This window comes from Salmo trutta, chromosome 14, assembly GCF_901001165.1.
Source record: "Salmo trutta chromosome 14, fSalTru1.1, whole genome shotgun sequence".
NCBI lineage: Eukaryota > Metazoa > Chordata > Actinopteri > Salmoniformes > Salmonidae > Salmo > Salmo trutta.
In genome coordinates, this window is record NC_042970.1 from 80,807,269 (window position 1) to 80,826,286 (window position 19,018).

At 44.6% G+C, this 19,018-nt stretch overlaps 2 protein-coding genes and 2 non-coding genes across 10 annotated transcripts in view; 1 reads left to right on the plus strand and 3 right to left on the minus strand.

Moving 5' to 3' along the window:
* Positions 1-19,018, minus strand: part of LOC115147590 (zinc finger matrin-type protein 4) — a 31,155-nt gene that overhangs the window by 5,202 nt on the left and 6,935 nt on the right. For 2 of the 6 annotated variants that reach the window (XR_003866411.1, XM_029689854.1), the window contains exons 1-5: positions 2,937-3,419; positions 1,596-1,660; positions 1,389-1,481; positions 788-947; positions 445-687 (exon numbers count right to left, since the gene is read on the minus strand). Coding sequence is in view for 5 of the 6 variants with exons in the window: in XM_029689854.1 (XP_029545714.1) it covers positions 445-687; positions 788-947; positions 1,389-1,481; positions 1,596-1,660; positions 2,937-3,069 (694 nt within the window). In the remaining variant the exon portion in view is untranslated. Of the gene's footprint in view, positions 1-444; positions 688-787; positions 948-1,388; positions 1,482-1,595; positions 1,946-2,936; positions 3,420-19,018 lie in introns of those variants that run through there. The other 4 variants (XM_029689858.1, XM_029689857.1, XM_029689856.1 and 1 more) reach the window with 3 other exon arrangements.
* The window catches only part of LOC115147592 (zinc finger matrin-type protein 4-like), a 41,034-nt gene continuing 27,292 nt past the window's right edge, over positions 5,277-19,018 (plus strand). Inside the window, exons 1-3 of one of the 2 annotated variants that reach the window (XM_029689861.1) lie at positions 5,277-5,490; positions 5,635-5,696; positions 6,525-6,604. The gene's annotated coding sequence lies outside the window, so the exon portion shown is untranslated. Of the gene's footprint in view, positions 5,491-5,634; positions 5,697-6,510; positions 6,605-19,018 lie in introns of those variants that run through there. The other variant, XM_029689863.1, reaches the window with a different exon arrangement.
* LOC115147998 (U6 spliceosomal RNA) lies at positions 12,549-12,655 on the minus strand. Its single transcript, XR_003866572.1, has one exon. It is a non-coding gene; the product is annotated as a U6 spliceosomal RNA (small nuclear RNA).
* On the minus strand, positions 16,926-17,032 carry LOC115147999 (U6 spliceosomal RNA). The gene has a single exon (XR_003866573.1). It is a non-coding gene; the product is annotated as a U6 spliceosomal RNA (small nuclear RNA).

Genomic DNA, 19,018 nt, shown 5'->3' on the forward strand with positions numbered 1-19,018 from the left:
TAAAGCAGATGGTGTTAACCTACTATTAGCCATTCTTATATAATATCAGTCGCTGTTTCGCTCCGATGCTTTATCTGAGATTTATTTGTCTCTGTCGGCGTGCATCTAGGTCAAATAAATCATCTATATTTAAATATTTTATTTGGATGGTCAAGGAGGTACGGCAGGGTATGGTAGGGTGGGCCACGCCCCCTAAAGCCACCATAACACCGGTCCTGTAATCATACCTTATATAATCTTAGACCCTACGCCTAGCTACACCTGCCATAACCTTTGACCCTAGTTTGACCTCTAATCTCCCAAACCTCTGACCTCTAACAGCTGACCTCTAACATGTGTTCTGCTTCATATCCAATTATCTGTCAGTTGTTCCAGAAGTCGTGCCCTGGCTGCATTCCTGACCCCTGAACTTTAACCCCTGACCTCTAACCCCTGACCTCTAACCTGTGTTCTGGTTGCTGTCCAGGTTATCAGCTAGTTGATCCAGTAGTTGTCTCCTGGCTGCGTTCCGGCGGTGCTTCTTCCCCTCATAGTGCTGTTGGGCCATCGCTGGGTTGTTGAACCATACCCCACACAGGAAGCACGACCTACACGCTGTGTTGCCATTGGTCACTAGCCAGGTAATGGGAGGGGCTGGGGGAGGCGGCATTGGCAGAGGGGGCGTGTCTGATGGACAGGGGGAGGAGTCTGTGACACAGGAAACAGGAAATAAGGAGTGCGTATTCATGAAACGTGTTTATTAAGGAAAGTGTGTGTGTGTATTGGAAAACGTGCGAGTGTGTGTTACCTGAGGTAGTAGAAATAGTAGGTGAGGAGCCCAACACTAGTTTGACGCTCTTAGCATGGGTCTTTCCCTGGTAGTGGGACTGGGCCACTATGGCTGAGGTAAAGAACATGTTACACAGACTACAACACTTGTTACCATCCACAGCTCTCTCCTCACTATCCTGGAGGAGAAAGAGAGATAGTAGAGAGAGAGAGAGAGAGAGAGAGAGAGAGAGATGTGTGTGTGTGTGTGTGTGTGAGAGAGATTCAACCTCCCTAATTCATTGCAGAGATCAAAGGAAGCTGAGTTTTATCTGCAGACCCACAGGACTGCTGGACACACTGCGCTTTGAATGTACACACACACACACACTCTGCACGTACAAAGAGTTACCCTAGCAGAGGAAGAGGTAACATTCTGTCTGACTGACTGTTAGTTGGCCTAGCAGAGGAAGAGGTAACATTCTGTCTGACTGACTGTTAGTTGGCCTAGCAGAGGAAGAGGTAACATTCTGTCTGACTGACTGTTAGTTGGCCTAGCAGAGGAAGAGGTAGAGAGAGAAAGAGAGAGAAGGGATGCGAGAAAGACACGAACACTGACACACACACACAGACAGACGTACAGCGTTGTCAGGTCTCAGTCTCTTGGAGGCAGGTCCTCCATCCTCAGGGTGAAGCATGTAGAAGAGACGGACCTTGTTGGCATGTTTCTTACTCTGAAGGACAAGAGACAAGACAAAGGAAACTGTTACAGGGTATTTACAGGTGTGTGTGTGTGTGTGTGTGTGTGTGTGTGTGTGTGTGTGTGTGTGTGTGTGTGTGAGACTAACCTCGTAGTGTGCCACGCGTTGAGACTCTGAGATGAGTTGAGCGTTGCAGATGTTACAGTAGCTCTCTGTGAAGAGACCACCATCACACACACCTGTTACCCACTTCATCTGTACACACACACACCGAGAGAGAGAGAGACAGACAGACAGACAGACAGACAGACAGACAGACAGACAGACAGACATAAAAAGGAGAGAAGGAGAGGATAGACAACAACAACCTTTTTATTCCCTTCAACCTGTCTCCTCTACTCCTTCCCTCTAGTCTGAGTTGTATCCCCTCTTCCCTCTAGTCTGAGTTGTATCCCCTCTTCCCTCTAGTCTGAGTTGTATCCCCTCTTCCCTCTAGTCTGAGTTGTATCCCCTCTTCCCTCTAGTCTGAGTTGTATCCCCTCTTCCCTCTAGTCTGAGTTGTATCCCCTCTTCCCTCTAGTCTGAGTTGTATCCCCTCTTCCCTCTAGTCTGAGTTGTATCCCCTCTTCCCTCTAGTCTGAGTTGTATCCCCTCTTCCCTCTAGTCTGAGTTGTATCCCCTCTTCCCTCTAGTCTGAGTTGTATCCCCTCTTCCCTCTAGTCTGAGTTGTATCCCCTCTTCCCTCTAGTCTGAGTTGTATCCCCTCTTCCCTCTAGTCTGAGTTGTATCCCCTCTTCCCTCTAGTCTGAGTTGTATCCCCTCTTCCCTCTAGTCTGAGTTGTATCCCCTCTTCCCTCTAGTCTGAGTTGTATCCCCTCTTCCCTCTAGTCTGAGTTGTATCCCCTCTTCCCTCTAGTCTGAGTTGTATCCCCTCTTCCCTCTAGTCTGAGTTGTATCCCCTCTTCCCTCTAGTCTGACGGTAATTTGAGCCTTTACCACCCCAGTGATACCATAGTAACCGTCAACCAACCACTCTTGATGGCAGAGGAGAGAGAGAGAGACCTAGAGAGAGAGACCCAGAGAGAGAGAGACCTAGAGAGAGCGAGACAGAGAGACCTAGAGAGAGAGAGACAGAGATAAAGACCTAGATAGAGACAGAGACCTAGAGAGAGAGAGACCTGGAAAGAGAGAGATAGAGACCTAGATAGAGAGAGACAGAGAGATCTAGAGAGAGCGAGACAAGGAGAGAGAGATAGAGACAGAGACCTAGAGAGAGAGAGAGACCTAGAGAGAAAGAGAGAGAGAAAAATATAGGAAGAGAAAAAGGGAGAGAGCATGCAGAGAAAAGGAAGTGCAGAAGAGAGAGCCAGAAACACTGGTTGCATTTCTACATCTAAGTACTGCATATACCACATGATACCACATTGATACACTCAAGTTAACCTTAAATGAGTCCCCCTCTCCCTCCATCTCTTATGATGTACTCACCTTCTGTTCTCACCAGTCCAAACACCAAATATCGGGGGAGTTTTAGACAAGATATAACTAAGAAATATAAAAGTTTAGAGTCCAAAGCTCTGACGAAAGCTTCTGGTGTTGTTGTATGTAAAATCAATTGCATTTGGTTGTTGAATTAACAGCATCTGCTCGCTCGCCTCTCGGTGTGCGGTCATTCACCCTTGAGCCGGAGTGTTTTCAGCCGACCGTTTTCTCCCCATGGCAGTTAGAAATGCAACGGACCCGGACCCGTCACCCGCGAGAGACGGTCCTCCGTGTCTGCACAGTAATGCTGTCCGTTATTACTAACACTGCAGCTACCACGCACCAGCTGACGTGCTCCCGGTATCACAAAAAATGCAGATGGTGAGCGGTGCGCCATAGACAGAGAGACAGAGAGATAGAGAGAGAAATAATCTGATTATTACCGCATGGAATATCTTCTCTCCTGATAAAATCACGATTTGTGAAGATGTTTTCACTCAAAATAAATATTTTAAAAAGGACAAAGTTATTTGTGTCGTCTTCACACAACCGACCCATTCAAAGCGGCATGTGTGACCCTACTGAGACCCTACTGGCCAGCCCAGCAGCGCTGCGTGATTCTCAGAGGCGTGCGTGTCCTGTTTGTTCAAAACATTATGAATGCCTGCTCTTTCCATGACATAGACTGACCAGGTGAATGTATACTCCCTTATTGACATCACTTGTTAAATCCACTTCAGTGTAGATGAAGGGGAGGAGACAGGTTAATGAAGGATTTTTAAGCCTTGAGACAATTGAGACATGGATTGTGTGTGCCCTTCAGAGGGTGAATGGGCAACACAAAATATTTAAGTGCCTTTGAATGGGGTATGGTAGTAGGTGCCAGGCGCACCGGTTTGAGTGTGTCAAGAACTGCAACGCTGCTGGATTTGTCACGCTCGACAGTTTCCCGTGTGTATCGTGCATGGCCCGCCACCCAAAGGACATCCAGCCAACTTGACACAACTGCCAAGTTTGTGTGTATGCCATATGTTAACCAATATTGCGGCAGGCTGCATTCAGCTATCTAGGTAGTTCATTTACTTTCTCATTTCCCAATCGAACATGCTGCTACATGCTGCCATATAATCCCAGCACGCCCACAAGCGAGTTACAATGGGTGGCCTAAGAGACACGCGGCAATTTACCGCTATTTAGTGTACAGGCACCGTTAGCCCGTCGGATTTTATTGCGGAAGCGATTACTTTTCTCTCGCAGCTGGCAGGCAGGCGTTATTTGCTTAAAACAAATACTTTCCCAAACATTTATACAGCACAAAACATCGTCAACTCAATAACCTCGATTTGAGAAGCGAATACAGTTGATTGACTTCATATCAAGAAGGCTGTGAAAACTGTCTAAACAGGCGCGTGACTCGTCTCTTCCTACATTCAGATCCTGTCGTGTTGACGATCGATAGCTACGGTTTTTAACACTTTCCCCGCTAGTCAGGTTGGCCTAATGTTGCATTTCTTGCCTTTTTTATTATTCATGGGGGGGATTTCATCAGTACATTGCATTTATGGAAAGCATGCATGCAAAGTTATGTAGCATTCGATGCATGTCAGATCCACATGGGTAAATTGGAAGATTAAAATAATGCATAATTGCCATTATTGTAAAGTAGTCTTGCATAATTTAAAAAGGGAATTGAATACCTAGATAACAATGCAATACATTACAGACCCCCTTTGCAATGTTACAAGGAGTGGAATGTTAGCTAAACAGACTACAGCCCAGACTAGTTCCATACATGACATATGCACGATGTTCATAGCTTTGGGTGTCCAAAAGATAATCGAGTTCACAACTTGCTCCAAATGCAGATACTTGATGTTAGCTAGCAGCCAGCATTTAAGTTAGGTACTGGTGTTGTGCTGAAAATCCCCCTGCCAGAATCCCCCCTTCTAATTTCCTTAATTTTGTGGCTCGAGTCAAATACTTTCTGTGACACACATCAGAGTCAAATACTTTCTATAGAACAAACTTCACGTCAGGATAGGCAACCGAAATTAATAATGAATGTATGTGTGTTATATTAAACATAGAGGAGGGAGTAAAATGTTGGCAATAAATAAACATTTCAGAACTATGGCTGAATAATTATCCTTACACTTTCAAAAATACTAGTTGAATAAGACATGGGAGAGATGACGAATTTTGTCAAAGAGATTTATTTATAGACTAATACGAAAATCAGTAGTGGATTTAGGTACAGGCGATCTGTCGCCCCCGGGTGTGGGCGAGGCGGGCGCTGAAGGGGGGTTCGCCCAGGGCGCCATACAAGCTAGAACCGCTACATACACTTGAAACAAATAGCCAAACCGAAAACTGCAGACAAAAATGCTTTCTGCCACTAAGATCAGTGACATGTACGCTAAACTGACAAAGGAGTGGAGAGCAGAAACGACAACTAGCAATCAAGTCGCAGCAATGAAGAACACAAAGGGGGGGATTCTGGCAGAGGGGAGATTTTCAGCACAACACCTGTGTCGAAGCAAATGCTACGTATGTTTTACAGGTATAACATATACTTTATGTATTTCACCGAAAATCCCTCATATGTATTATAATTAATTGTTTTAAGGTTATTTTGAGATGTGTTACACTACATTTAAGAGTGAACTATTGTATTGTATTTATTTTCTAAATTGTGTTAATGCAGTGAGGTCATCAACGGGAGCCATGCTTTTACTCCTCGGTTTGCTCAGCGCGTGATGAGGAGAGGTATGTGTTATGTACGCTCCGGTCTTTTGAATGCACATGTTCGCAAATGTCCACAAATGTACAAAAAAAGACTATTGAAAATTTTATCGTCATTGATTTAGTGTTGCACTACAGTTTTTAGGAATATTTATATTAGTGTTAATGTGGATAGTGTTCGAGTGCAACTTTGATTGCAACTTTGCAAGGCTTGCCCAGCAACCGTTACCTTTGCGGGAGAGGGTCTCAGGTGCAGACAGCGTGAGTTTTCTGACAGGAATTCGGCACTCTTTTGTCTTTTATCAGGCAATAAACTTGTGTATGGTAGTCCAAACGGCAGCATCAACATTTGCTTTGTATTTGTGTCCATTCCATGCAGCTATGTTGTGAAATGTGACGATTTGATATGTAATGTTTGTACTAATTAGTTAGCTGTTGTTCATTTTGTTACTTGTCTGGGCATGTCAAAAATAGCGTTGTTGCCTCATTAGTATACCTCCGGTATAATGCTACAATAGTACACTAAGAAATATTTATTAGCAAATTATCTCTGTACAACATCTATAAAGTGAAATGTGAGTCTTGAAATAATGAACATGTACATTTTGTACAATGCCGTTTTTGTTGTTGACGTGAGTTAGCTCAGAGCATGAAGAAGAGAGGCTAATATACGTGCTTCTACACCTGCATTGCTTGCTGTTTGGGGTTTCGGGCTGGGTTTCTGTACAGCACTTGGATATATCAGCTGGTGTAAGAAGGGCTATATAAATACATTTGATTTGATATACTTGTGTGTGGGAGTCCAGACAGCAGCATTAACCTTTGTTTTTTATTTGTATCCATTCCATGTAGTCACTAAAAGAGAGACAACAGGCAGAATTGTGTCCAGACTTGTCTTCCACCTACACCTCACCAGAACACAACGCAGAAAGGTACAGTACCGGTACAGTGCCTTTAACACATGCACGATGGGGAGATGATGCCAGAGATTGCATTGCATTACAACTTATCTCTTTAACCCCCCCTTTCCCCCTCTCTCTTCTCTCTTCCATCTCTCCCTCCCTTTTTCTCTTCTTTTCTCTCCTCTCTTTTCTCTCTCAATTCTTTTCTTTCTCTGTTTTCTCTCCATTCCACTCTATTCTCTCTCTTTTCACTTTACTCTCACTTTACTCTCACTTTTCTCTTTTCTCTCTCTTTGCTCTCTTTTCTCTCCTCCTCTCTCTCTCCTCTCTCTCCTCTCTCTCTCCTCTCTTTTCTCTCTCCTCTTTCCTCTTTCTTTCCCTCTTTCTCTCTCTCCTTCTTTCTCTCTTTTCTCTCCTCCTCTCTCTCTCCTCCTCTCTTCTCTCTCTTTTCTCTCTCCTTTTTCTCTTTTCTCTCCCCTCTTTTCTCTCCTTTAATTCATTTTTTCTCTTCTAATTCAAGCTGTTTTATTGGCATGAAAAACATTGTCAATATTGCCAAAGCAACTTTGTAAAGACTGGTGACAGCTAGTGGAAGCCATAGGAAGTGCTCCACGATTAATAAGCCCCTGTGTGTTTCAATGGCATAGGCTTAAAGGTAATTCAACACATCAGGTATCCACTTCCTGTCAGAATTTGTCTCAGGGTTTTGACTGCCATATGAGTTCTGTTATACTTAGACACCATTCAAACAGTTTTAGAAAATTCAGAGTGTTTTCTATCCAAACCTGAACAATAATATGCATATTCTAGCTTCTGAGTTGGTGTAGGAGGCAGTTAAAAATGGGCACATATTTTTTTCAAAATTCTCAATACTGCCCCCTAGCCCTAAGAAGTTATTAAGCCGCGAAGTTCAAAGCGTGGGAAAAAAGTTGCGGCTTATAGTCCGGAATTTACGGTGTAGAATATACATTGTAATAAAATTATAAAGAACAACAAATAGTAATATAAAATAGTAGTAAATGATAATACAAAACGAACAACAATAAAATGGAAAGTCAATAGTATAAATGTAATAAATATAAAAAGCTAAACATGGAAGATGAAACTATAACTAACTTATAACTAAATAACTGTCATCTTCCCCATTACATCAGTACTACAACTACCATCATCATTACTACTACCATCATCATTAACCTCTCTTGGGCAGGTGGGATGCTACCGTCCCACCCACGGTTCACACTATTCAACAGCCAGTGAAAAATCAGAGCGCCAAATTCAAAACAACAAAATGTCATAATTCAAAGTTCTCAAACATATGACTATTTTACACCATTTTAAAGATACACTTCTCCTTAACCTCTCTAGGGTATGTGGGACGAACTCGTCCCACCTACGTAACAGCCACTGAAATCCAGTGGCGCGATTTTTGAATCGTTAGAAATACTATTACTTCAATTTCTCAAACATATGACTATTTTACAGCTATTTAAAGACAAGAATCTCGTTAATCTAACCCCACTGTCCGATTTCAAAAAGGCTTTACAACGAAAGCAAAACATTAGATTATGTCAGCAGAGTGCCCAGCCAGAAAAAATCAGACACCCATTTTTCAAGCTAGCATATCATGTCACATAAACCCAAACCACAGCTAAATGCAGCACTAACCTTTGATGATCTTCATCAGATGACACACCTAGGACATTGTGTTATACAATACATGCATGTCTGTTCAATCAAGTTCATATTTATATCAAAAACCAGCTTTTTACATTAGCATGTGACGTTCAGAAAAAGCATAACCCCCGCAAACTTCCGGGGAATTTACTAACAGTTTGCTAAATTACTCACGATAAACGTTAACAAAAAGCATAACAATTATTTTAAGAATTATAGATACATTACTCCTCTATGCACTCGATATGTCCGATTTTAAAATAGCTTTTCGGATGAAGCACATTTTGCAATAATCTAAGTACATAGCCCGGCATTACAGGGCTAGCTATTTAGATACCCACCCAGGTCAGCCTCCACCAAAATCACATTTCCTATAAGAAAAATGTTCTTACCTTGCTTGTTCTTCATCAGAATACACTGCCAGGACTTCTACTTCAATAACAAATGTTGGTTTGGTCCCAAATAATCCATCGTTATATCCAAACAGCGACGTTTTGTTCGTGAGTTCTAGACACTATCAGAATGCTTCTTCACGGTCCCGCGCATGGCGCATTGGCGTGTCAAAAATGTCTAAATATTCCATTACCGTACTTCGAAGCATGTCAACCGCTGTTTAAAACCAATTTTTATGCCATTTATCTCGTAGATAAGTGATAATATTCCGACCGGGAGTATGCATTGAGCCTAAACAGCCGAATAAAATTTCTCCTCAGGAGCGACTCGTGCACGCGCCTCATTCAAAGGTCCTCTGAGTCGACACTTACAAAAGGTGATAATGTGTTTCAGCCTGAGGCTCCCTCGTAAACCTTCAGTTATTTCCCGGGCTCTGAGAGCCTATTGGAGCCCTGGGAATTGTCACGTTACAGCTAAGATCCTTACTTTTCAATAAAAAGATGCAAGACGCACGACTCCTTGTCAGACAGGGTACTTCCTGCTTGAAACCTTGTCAGGTTTTTGCCTGCCATAGGAGTTCTGTTATACTCACAGACACCATTCAAACAGTTTTAGAAAATTCAGAGTGTTTTCTATCCAAACCTGAACAATAATATGCATATTCTAGCTTCTGAGTTGGTGTAGGAGGCAGTTAAAAATGGGAACATTTTTTCCAAAATTCTCAATGCTGCCCCCTAGCCCGTAGAGGTTAATGTAACCACATTGTCCGATTTCAAAAAGGCTTTACGGCGAAAGCATAAAGTTGGATTATGTTAGGACAGGTACAACACAAGAAGAACCACACAGCCATTTTCCAAGCAGGAGAGGGGTCACAAATACCAGAAATTCAGCTAAAATTAAGCACTAACCTTTGACGATCTTCATCAGATGACACTCCTAGGACTCAATGTTAGACAATACATGTATGTTTTGTTCGATAAAGTTCATATTTATATCCAAAAACAGCACTTTACATTGGTGCGTGATGTTCAGAAAATATTTTGCCTCCAATACTTCCGTTGAATCAGCACAACAATTTCCCAAAATACTCATCATAAACGTTGATAAAATATTAAACTGTTATTCAAAGAATTATAGATGACCATCTCCTTTATGCAACCGCTGTGACAGATTTCAAAAAAGCTTCACGGGGAAAGCACACTGCAATAATCTTGAGTACGGTGCTCAGAAACATACACCAGGCAATACAGATACCCGCCATTTTGGAGTCATCTAAAATCATAAATAGCATTATAAATATTCACTTACCTTTGATCTTCATCAGAAGGCACTTCCAGGATTTCCCAGGTCCACAATAAATGTTATGTTCGATAAAGTCCATAATTTATGTCCAAATACCTCCTTGTTGTTAGCGCGTTCAGTAAGCTACTCCAAATGTAGGAAGCGCGCCCAAAATTTCATGACGAAAAGTCACAAAAAAGTTATATTTACGTTCGTTGAAACATGTCAAACGTTGTATAGCATCAATCTTTAGGGCCTTTTTAACATAACTTCAATAATATTCCAACCGGACGATTCCAATGTCTTGAAAAACGTTATATGGAACACAGCTACCTCTTCATGTGAACGCGCGCCACAAAACTCATGTCATTTTCTGAGTCACCAACTTCCCGGCCTTCTTGTTCGCTCTCTGTTCACTGCAAAAGCCTGAAACTAGGTTCTAAAGACTGACATCTAGTGGAAGCCTTAGGAAGTGCAAAATGAACCCTAAGTCACGATGTGTTTAGATAGGCAATGACTTGAAAAGACTACAAGCATCAGATTTCCTACTTCCTGGTTGGATTTTTCTCAGGTTTTTGCCTGCCATATGAGTTCTGTTATACTCACAGACATCATTCAAACGGTGCTTGTTTGGAAAATGTTTGTAATGCTTTTGTATGCGTGGCACTGTCCTCAGATAATCGCATGGTATGCTTTTGCGGTAAAGCCTTTTTGAAATCTGACAAAGCGGCTGGATTAACTTCTCTGGGAAAGGGGGCAGTATTGAGTAGCTTGGATGAATGAGGTGCCCAGAGTAAACTGCCTGCTACTCAGACCAAAAAAGAGAACAAATCCAACCAGGAAGTGGGAAATCTGAGGTTTGTAGCTTTTCAAGTGATTGCCTATCCAATATACATTGTCTGTGGGGTCATATTGCACTTCCTAAGGCTTCCACTAGATGTCAACAGTCTTTAGAATGTTGTTTCAGGCTTCTACTGTGAATGGGAAGAGAATAAGAGCTGTTGGAATCAGGTGTCTGGCTTAGGCCATCTCAGTCACGCGCGCGGGCATGAGCACGAGCTCCCTTCTCTTTCCTTTATGAAGACAAAGGAATTGTCCAGTTGGAAAGTTATTGAAGACTTATGATAACAACATCCTAAAGATTGATTCTATACATCGTTTGACATGTTTCTACGAACTGTAATGTAACTATTTTGACTTTTCGTCTGGACTAAACGCGCGCTCTTGTGAATTGGAATGCTGGACTAAACGTGTGAGCAAAAAGGAGCTATTTGGACAAAGATTAACTTTATCGAAAACAAAACGAACATCTTTTGTGGAACTCGGATCCCTGGGAGTGCATTCCGATGAAGATCATCAAAGGTAAGTGAATATTTATAATGCTATTTCTGACTTCTGTTGACTCCACAACATGGCGGGTATCTGAATGGCTTGTTTTGGTGACTGAGCGCTGTACTCAGATTATTGCAGTGTGCTTTCGCTGTAAAGCTTTTTTGAAATCTGACACAGCGGTTGCATTAAGGAGCAGTTTATCTTTAATTCTATGCATAACAGTTGTATATTTTATCAACGTTTATGATGAGTATTTCTGTAAATTGATGTGCTCATTCACCGGAAGTTTTGGAGGCAAAAGATTTCTGAACATTACACGCCAATGTAAAATGGGGTTTTTGAATATAAATATGAACTTTATCGAGCAAAACATACATGTATTGTGTAACATGAAGTCCTATGAGTGCCATCTGATGAAGATCATCAAAGGTTAGTGATTAATCTTAGCTGTATTTCTGTTTTTTTGTGACGTCTCTCCTTGCTTAGAAAATGGCTGTGTGGTTTTTCTTGTCTAGGCGCTGTCCTAACATAATCTAATGGTATGCTTTCGCCGTAAAGCCTTTTTGAAATTGGACACTGTGGTTTTTAATGCCTAGAGGGGGGTGCTGGGGTCCATGGCTGGGTAGTGAGCCCCTGCCATTTTGGACGTTTAAAAAAAATGAAATAAAAAAATCTTCTCAATGTTCAACCAACCGTGCACCTGGTGATTGAACGGGTTACCAGGTGCAATTTTTTAGGGGGTGCTGAAAGTCCATGGCCGGGTAGTGAGCACCCCCCACCCGGGCCATTTTTGGACGTTTTTCAAAAAATGACAGTCCAACTTCTCTCTCGTTGCACTATTTTCAGCTTTTGCTCGACTGTCCAGCCATGCACCGTGGCAATTTTTAAAATGTTTTTATTCCTTTAGGGGAATGCTGGAGGTCTTTGGCCTATTTCCCTTCTCCCTATTTTCTTCTACCCCTATATTTTCCCCACTATTTACCCCTCCCATATTTCCCTTGCTCTCCTCTATTTTTCCACCCTCCTTTTCCCTCACCCCATTTGAATTCTCTCCCGCTCTCTCCCACTCTTCCCCCCATGTCATTGGATTGGCTGACAGTGTCGGTGATAAAGCCAATGGATGCAATAGCGCTATGTGGCCACCAGATGGAGTAATTAGAACAAAATGAACATGAAGTCACTGCCATTATGGCAAAATTTCCAATGGTATTTAAAAAATATTTTACAGGTAATACTAGGAGGAAGGTGGATGCCCCACCCCCAAAACATTATATATAGGGGTAAAAGGGGTCAAAATAAGGAACGCTTCACGAATTTGCGTGTCATCCTTGCGCAGGGGCCATGCTAATCTTCTCTGTATCGTTCCAATTTTAGTATATGTGCTGCCGAAGCGAGCACAATACAGACATAGGAGAGGCCCTCATATATAGAGCACAACCCCCCTGACGTTTCGGATCCTGGTTGGGGTCAAACAGACCTTCAGAGGCTCAAAAACCACCCATAGAAGATTCCCACAGGATATTGTATGGACATGAACCTGGTAGGGATAATAATGGCTACCTTGTGTGTTGTAATGTTCTAGCCTCTGCCTCAGAGAGTTGCAATGTATGCTGGGTGATATGCGAGTACACTGTCCCGTATAGGATGTTGATAGGGTAGAACATAACGACGTAACAAAAGCCTTCGCACAAAACCCCACCCACTCACTGAAACCCGACACGCTCTGGCGCTGCATTCACAAAAGGTCCTCACACACAGACGTAGCAGGAAATGTTGTGAAGCCTACGCCAACAATACACTAACATGGGGATTTTAAAATCTTGTACCAAGAAAGAAAGTGATCAACTGTAAAAACTGCTGTTTTGTGACATTTTGACTTTAGTTATAGATGTAGAGACATTTAATTTATTATTTTAAGGAATGATTCTAGACTAAAATGTAGTGTAATAAGCTTTAGGACTCCTCCCCCTGCTGGTTTGAGTTGCTCTTCCCCTGGTCTTTGTTCCCCACCCTTCCCCCGCTCTCTGCAACATGGCCCGGCCAAAGACACTTATAACCAACTCCCCATTTAGTAGCGAGAGAAGCAGAATAGAGCGACACAGAAGAGTAGTAGAGACAGAGAGAGAACTAGAACGAGAGAAACAGCAGAGCGACAGAGAACTAGATATTCATATGTGGCCAGAAGGTGACTGTTTCAACTTTCATGTTGACACATTGCCAGTGTGGTTCAATAAGAGCTTTTAAAACTGGTGGTGGGGGGGAGAGAGAGAGAGAGAAAAGGGAGAAGAGAGGAAGGGGGAGCAGGTAAGGGGGGAAAGAAAATTGGTTAAGAGAAAAGGGAGGGAGAGGAAAAAGGGGAGAGAGAAAGTGAAATTAAGGTAAAAAGAGGAGAGAATACGTGAGAGAAAAAGATTAAAAGGGGGGAGCGAGGGAGAGAAAAAGCCACAAACACTTGTCGCAGTGAAAAATGAGGGGGAGAGCTCCACTGGCTTCCAGTTGAAGCTTGCATTTGCTACAAGACCACGGAGCTGTGAGGGGAACGGCACCTCCGTACCTTCAGGCTCTGATCAGTCCCTACACCCAAAGAAGGGCACTGCGTTCATCCACCTCTGGCCTGCTCGCCTCCCTACCTCTGCGGAAGCACAGCTCCCGCTCAGCCCAGTCAAAACTGTTTGCTGCTCTGGCACCCCAATGCTGGAACAAGCTCCCTCACGACGCCAGGACAGCGGAGTCAATCACCACCTTCCGGAGACACCTGAAACCCCACCTCTTTAAGGAATACCTGGGATAGGATAAAGTAATCCTTCTTACCCTCCCCCCCAAAAAAGATGTGGTTGTTCCACTGGATATCATAAGGTGAATGCACCAATCTGTAAGTCGCTCTGGCTAATAGCGTCTGCTAAATGACGTAAATGTGAGAGAGAGGGGCGAGAGGGAGAAGAAAAATGAGAGAAGGGAGGGAGAGAGAGGGGAGAAAAAAGGGAGAAAGAAAGAGGGAGGGGGAAAGAGAAAAGAGAGGGGGGGAAGGGAGAGAGAGGAGAAGGAAAGAGGGAGCAAGAGGGGGAAAGGCAGAGGGAGAGAGGGAAAAGGAGAGGGAGGGAGAAGAAAAGGGAGGGAGAGAAGAAAAGAGAGAGAGGAGGGAAAGGCAGAGATGAGAAGGGAGAGAGAAAAAAGAGAGAAGAGGGTGAGAGAAAAAAGGTGGAGAATGGGGAGAGAGAAAAGGTAAGGGGAGAGAGACAAAGGGAGGAAAGGGAGAGAGCGAGAGAAAGAAGGGAGAGAGCAAGAGGGGGAAAGAGGGAGCGGGAGAGAGAAGAAAAGGGAGAGTGAGGGGAGAGACAGAATAAAGGGAGGGAGAGAGAAAAAGGGAGGATTAGAGGGGGAAAGGGGGAGAGTGAGAAGGGAGAGAGCGAGAGAGAAAAACGAGAGAGAGGAGAGTGAGAGGGGAGAGAGAAAAGGGATTGAGAGAGAGAAAAGGGAGGATGAGGGGAGAGGGGGAAAGGGAGAGAGAGCGAGAGAAAGAAAGGGAGAGAGCGAGCGAGTGCAAGGGAGAGAGAGCGAGAGAAAGGGAGAGAGAGAGCGCGAAAAATTGATGGACAAAGGAAAAAGGGGAGAGAGAAAAAAGTGAGAGAGAGCGAGAGAAAGGGGAGAGAAAAAAGGGAGAGGAGAGACAGGGAAAAGGAGTGGAGAAAGGGAGAGAGAGCGAGCGAGAGAAAGGGAGAGAGAGCGAGAGAAAGGGAGAGAGAGCGAGAGAAAGGGGAGAGGAAAAAGGGAGAGGAGAGACAGGGAAAAGGAGAGGAGAAAGGGAGAGCGAGAGAGAGAGAGAGCGAGAGAAAGGGAAAGAGAGCGAGAGAAAGGGAGAGAGAGCGAGAGAAAGGGGAGAGGTAAAAGGGAGAGGAGAGACAGGGAAAAGGGAGAGAGAGAAAAAAGGGAGAGAGTGAGAAAGGGAGAGAGAGCGCCCTTTGCCTCTCTCTCCCTCCCTTTGCCTCTCTCCCTCCCTTTCTCTCGCTCTCTCTCGCTCTCTCTCCCTTTCTCTCTCCCCTTCTCTCGCTCCCTCTCCCTTTTTTCTCTCCCCTTTTTTCTTTGTCCATCAATTTGTCTCGCTCTCTCTCCCTTTTCTCGCTCTCTCTCCCTTTTTCTCGCTCTCTCTCCATTTTTTTTTCTCTCCTTTTCCCTCGCTCTCTCCCTTTCTCTCTCTCTCCCTTTTTTCTCTCGCTCTCTCCCTTTCCTCTCCCCCTTTTTTCTCGTCCTTTCCCCCTCCCTTTCCCCCTCTCTCTCTCGCCCTTTCTCTCTCCCCCTCTATTGCCCTTTCCCTCTCTCCTCCCCTCACTCTTTCTCTCTCCCTTTCCCTCTCTCTCGTTCTCCCTTTTTCTCTCTCCCCTTTCCCCCTCATCTCTTCTCACTTTCTCTCTGCCTCTCTCTCCCCCTTTTTCTCTCTCCCCCTTTCCCTCTTGTTCTCTCCCCCTTTCCCTCTCCCTTTTTTCTCACTTCCCCTCCTCTCTCGCTCTCCCCCCTCTCCCTTTTTCCTCACTTCCCCTCCTCTCTCGCTCTCCCCCTCTCCCTTTTTCCTCACTTCCCCTCCTCTCTCGCTCTCCCCCCTCTCCCTTTTTTCTCACTTCCCCTCCTCTCTCGCTCTCCCCCCTCTCCCTTTTTCCTCACTTCCCCTCTTTCCCTTTTTTCTCACTTCCCCTCTCTCCCCCTTTTTTCTCACTTCCCCTCTCTCCCCCTTTTTTCTCACTTCCCCTCCTCTCTCGCTCTCCCCCTCTCTCTCCCTTTTTCTCACTTCCCCTCCTCTCTCCCCCTCTCCCTTTTTTCTCACTTCCCCTCTCTCGTCCTTTCCTGTTCTCTTCTCCTCTTCCCCTTTCTCATTTGTCTCTCCCTTTTTCAATCTTACCAGGTGAAAACATTTTTTAAATGGTTTTTAATGCCTAGAGGGGGGTGCTGGGGTCCATGGCTGGGTAGTGAGCCCCTGCCATTTTGGACGTTTAAAAAAAATGAAATAAAAAAATCTTCTCAATGTTCAACCAACCGTGCACCTGGTGATTGAACGGGTTACCAGGTGCAATTTTTTAGGGGGTGCTGAAAGTCCATGGCCGGGTAGTGAGCACCCCCCACCCGGGCCATTTTGGACGTTTTTCAAAAAATGACAGTCCAACTTCTCTCTCGTTGCACTATTTTCAGCTTTTGCTCGACTGTCCAGCCATGCACCGTGGCAATTTTTAAAATGTTTTTATTCCTTTAGGGGAATGCTGGAGGTCTTTGGCCTATTTCCCTTCTCCCTATTTTCCTCTACCCCTATATTTTCCCCACTATTTACCCCTCCCATATTTCACTTCCCACCCCTATTTCCTGCCACTTTTGCCCTCCCGTATTTCCCTTGCTCTCCTCTATTTTTCCACCCTCCTTTTCCCTCACCCCATTTGAATTCTCTCCCGCTCTCTCCCACTCTTCCCCCCCATGTCATTGGATTGGCTGACAGTGTCGGTGATAAAGCCAATGGATGCAATAGCGCTATGTGGCCACCAGATGGAGTAATTAGAACAAAATGAACATGAAGTCACTGCCATTATGGCAAAATTTCCAATGGTATTTAAAAAATATTTTACAGGTAATACTAGGAGGAAGGTGGATGCCCCACCCCCAAAACATTATATATAGGGGTAAAAGGGGTCAAAATAAGGAACGCTTCACGAATTTGCGTGTCATCCTTGCGCAGGGGCCATGCTAATCTTCTCTGTATCGTTCCAATTTTAGTATATGTGCTGCCGAAGCGAGCACAATACAGACATAGGAGAGGCCCTCATATATAGAGCACAACCCCCCTGACGTTTCGGATCCTGGTTGGGGTCAAACAGACCTTCAGAGGCTCAAAAACCACCCATAGAAGATTCCCACAGGATATTGTATGGACATGAACCTGGTAGGGATAATAATGGCTACCTTGTGTGTTGTAATGTTCTAGCCTCTGCCTCAGAGAGTTGCAATGTATGCTGGGTGATATGCGAGTACACTGTCCCGTATAGGATGTTGATAGGGTAGAACATAACGACGTAACAAAAGCCTTCGCACAAAACCCCACCCACTCACTGAAACCCGACACGCTCTGGCGCTGCATTCACAAAAGGTCCTCACACACAGACGTAGCAGGAAATGTTGTGAAGCCTACGCCAACAATACACTAACATGGGGATTTTAAAATCTTGTACCAAGAAAGAAAGTGATCAACTGTAAAAACTGCTGTTTTGTGACATTTTGACTTTAGTTATAGATGTAGAGACATTTAATTTATTATTTTAAGGAATGATTCTAGACTAAAATGTAGTGTAATAAGCTTTAGGACTCCTCCCCCTGCTGGTTTGAGTTGCTCTTCCCCTGGTCTTTGTTCCCCACCCTTCCCCCGCTCTCTGCAACATGGCCCGGCCAAAGACACTTATAACCAACTCCCCATTTAGTAGCGAGAGAAGCAGAATAGAGCGACACAGAAGAGTAGTAGAGACAGAGAGAGAACTAGAACGAGAGAAACAGCAGAGCGACAGAGAACTAGATATTCATATGTGGCCGGAAGGTGACTGTTTCAACTTTCATGTTGACACATTGCCAGTGTGGTTCAATAAGAGCTTTTAAAACTGGTGGTGGGGGGGGAGAGAGAGAGAGAAAAGGGAGAAGAGAGGAAGGGGGAGCAGGTAAGGGGGGAAAGAAAATTGGTTAAGAGAAAAGGGAGGGAGAGGAAAAAGGGGAGAGAGAAAGTGAAATGAAGGTAAAAGACAGAGGAGAGAATACGTGAGAGAAAAAGATTAAAAGGGGGGAGCGAGGGAGAGAAAAAGCCACAAACACTTGTCGCAGTGAAAAATGAGGGGGAGAGCTCCACTGGCTTCCAGTTGAAGCTTGCATTTGCTACAAGACCACGGAGCTGTGAGGGGAACGGCACCTCCGTACCTTCAGGCTCTGATCAGTCCCTACACCCAAAGAAGGGCACTGCGTTCATCCACCTCTGGCCTGCTCGCCTCCCTACCTCTGCGGAAGCACAGCTCCCGCTCAGCCCAGTCAAAACTGTTTGCTGCTCTGGCACCCCAATGCTGGAACAAGCTCCCTCACGACGCCAGGACAGCGGAGTCAATCACCACCTTCCGGAGACACCTGAAACCCCACCTCTTTAAGGAATACCTGGGATAGGATAAAGTAATCCTTCTTACCCTCCCCCCCAAAAAAGATGTGGTTGTTCCACTGGATATCATAAGGTGAATGCACCAATCTGTAAGTCGCTCTGGCTAATAGCGTCTGCTAAATGACGTAAATGTGAGAGAGAGGGGCGAGAGGGAGAAGAAAAATGAGAGAAGGGAGGGAGAGAGAGGGGAGAAAAAAGGGAGAAAGAAAGAGGGAGGGGGAAAGAGAAAAGAGAGGGGGGGAAGGGAGAGAGAGGAGAAGGAAAGAGGGAGCAAGAGGGGGAAAGGCAGAGGGAGAGAGGGAAAAGGAGAGGGAGGGAGAAGAAAAGGGAGGGAGAGAAGAAAAGAGAGAAAGGAGGGAAAGGTAGAGAGCAGGGCAAAGGGAGTGAGAAAAAAGGGAGAGGAGGGGGAGAGGGAGAATAAAGGGGAGAGAGAGGGAGAAAAGGGGGGGAGGATGAGAAGGGAGAGAGAAAAAAGGGAGGATGAGAGGGGAGAGAGAAAAAAGGGAGGATGAGAGGGGAAAAGGGAGAGAGAAGAGGGGAGAGGGAAAAAAGAGAAGAGGGTGAGAGAAAAAGGGAGAATGAGAGAGAAAAAAGGTGGA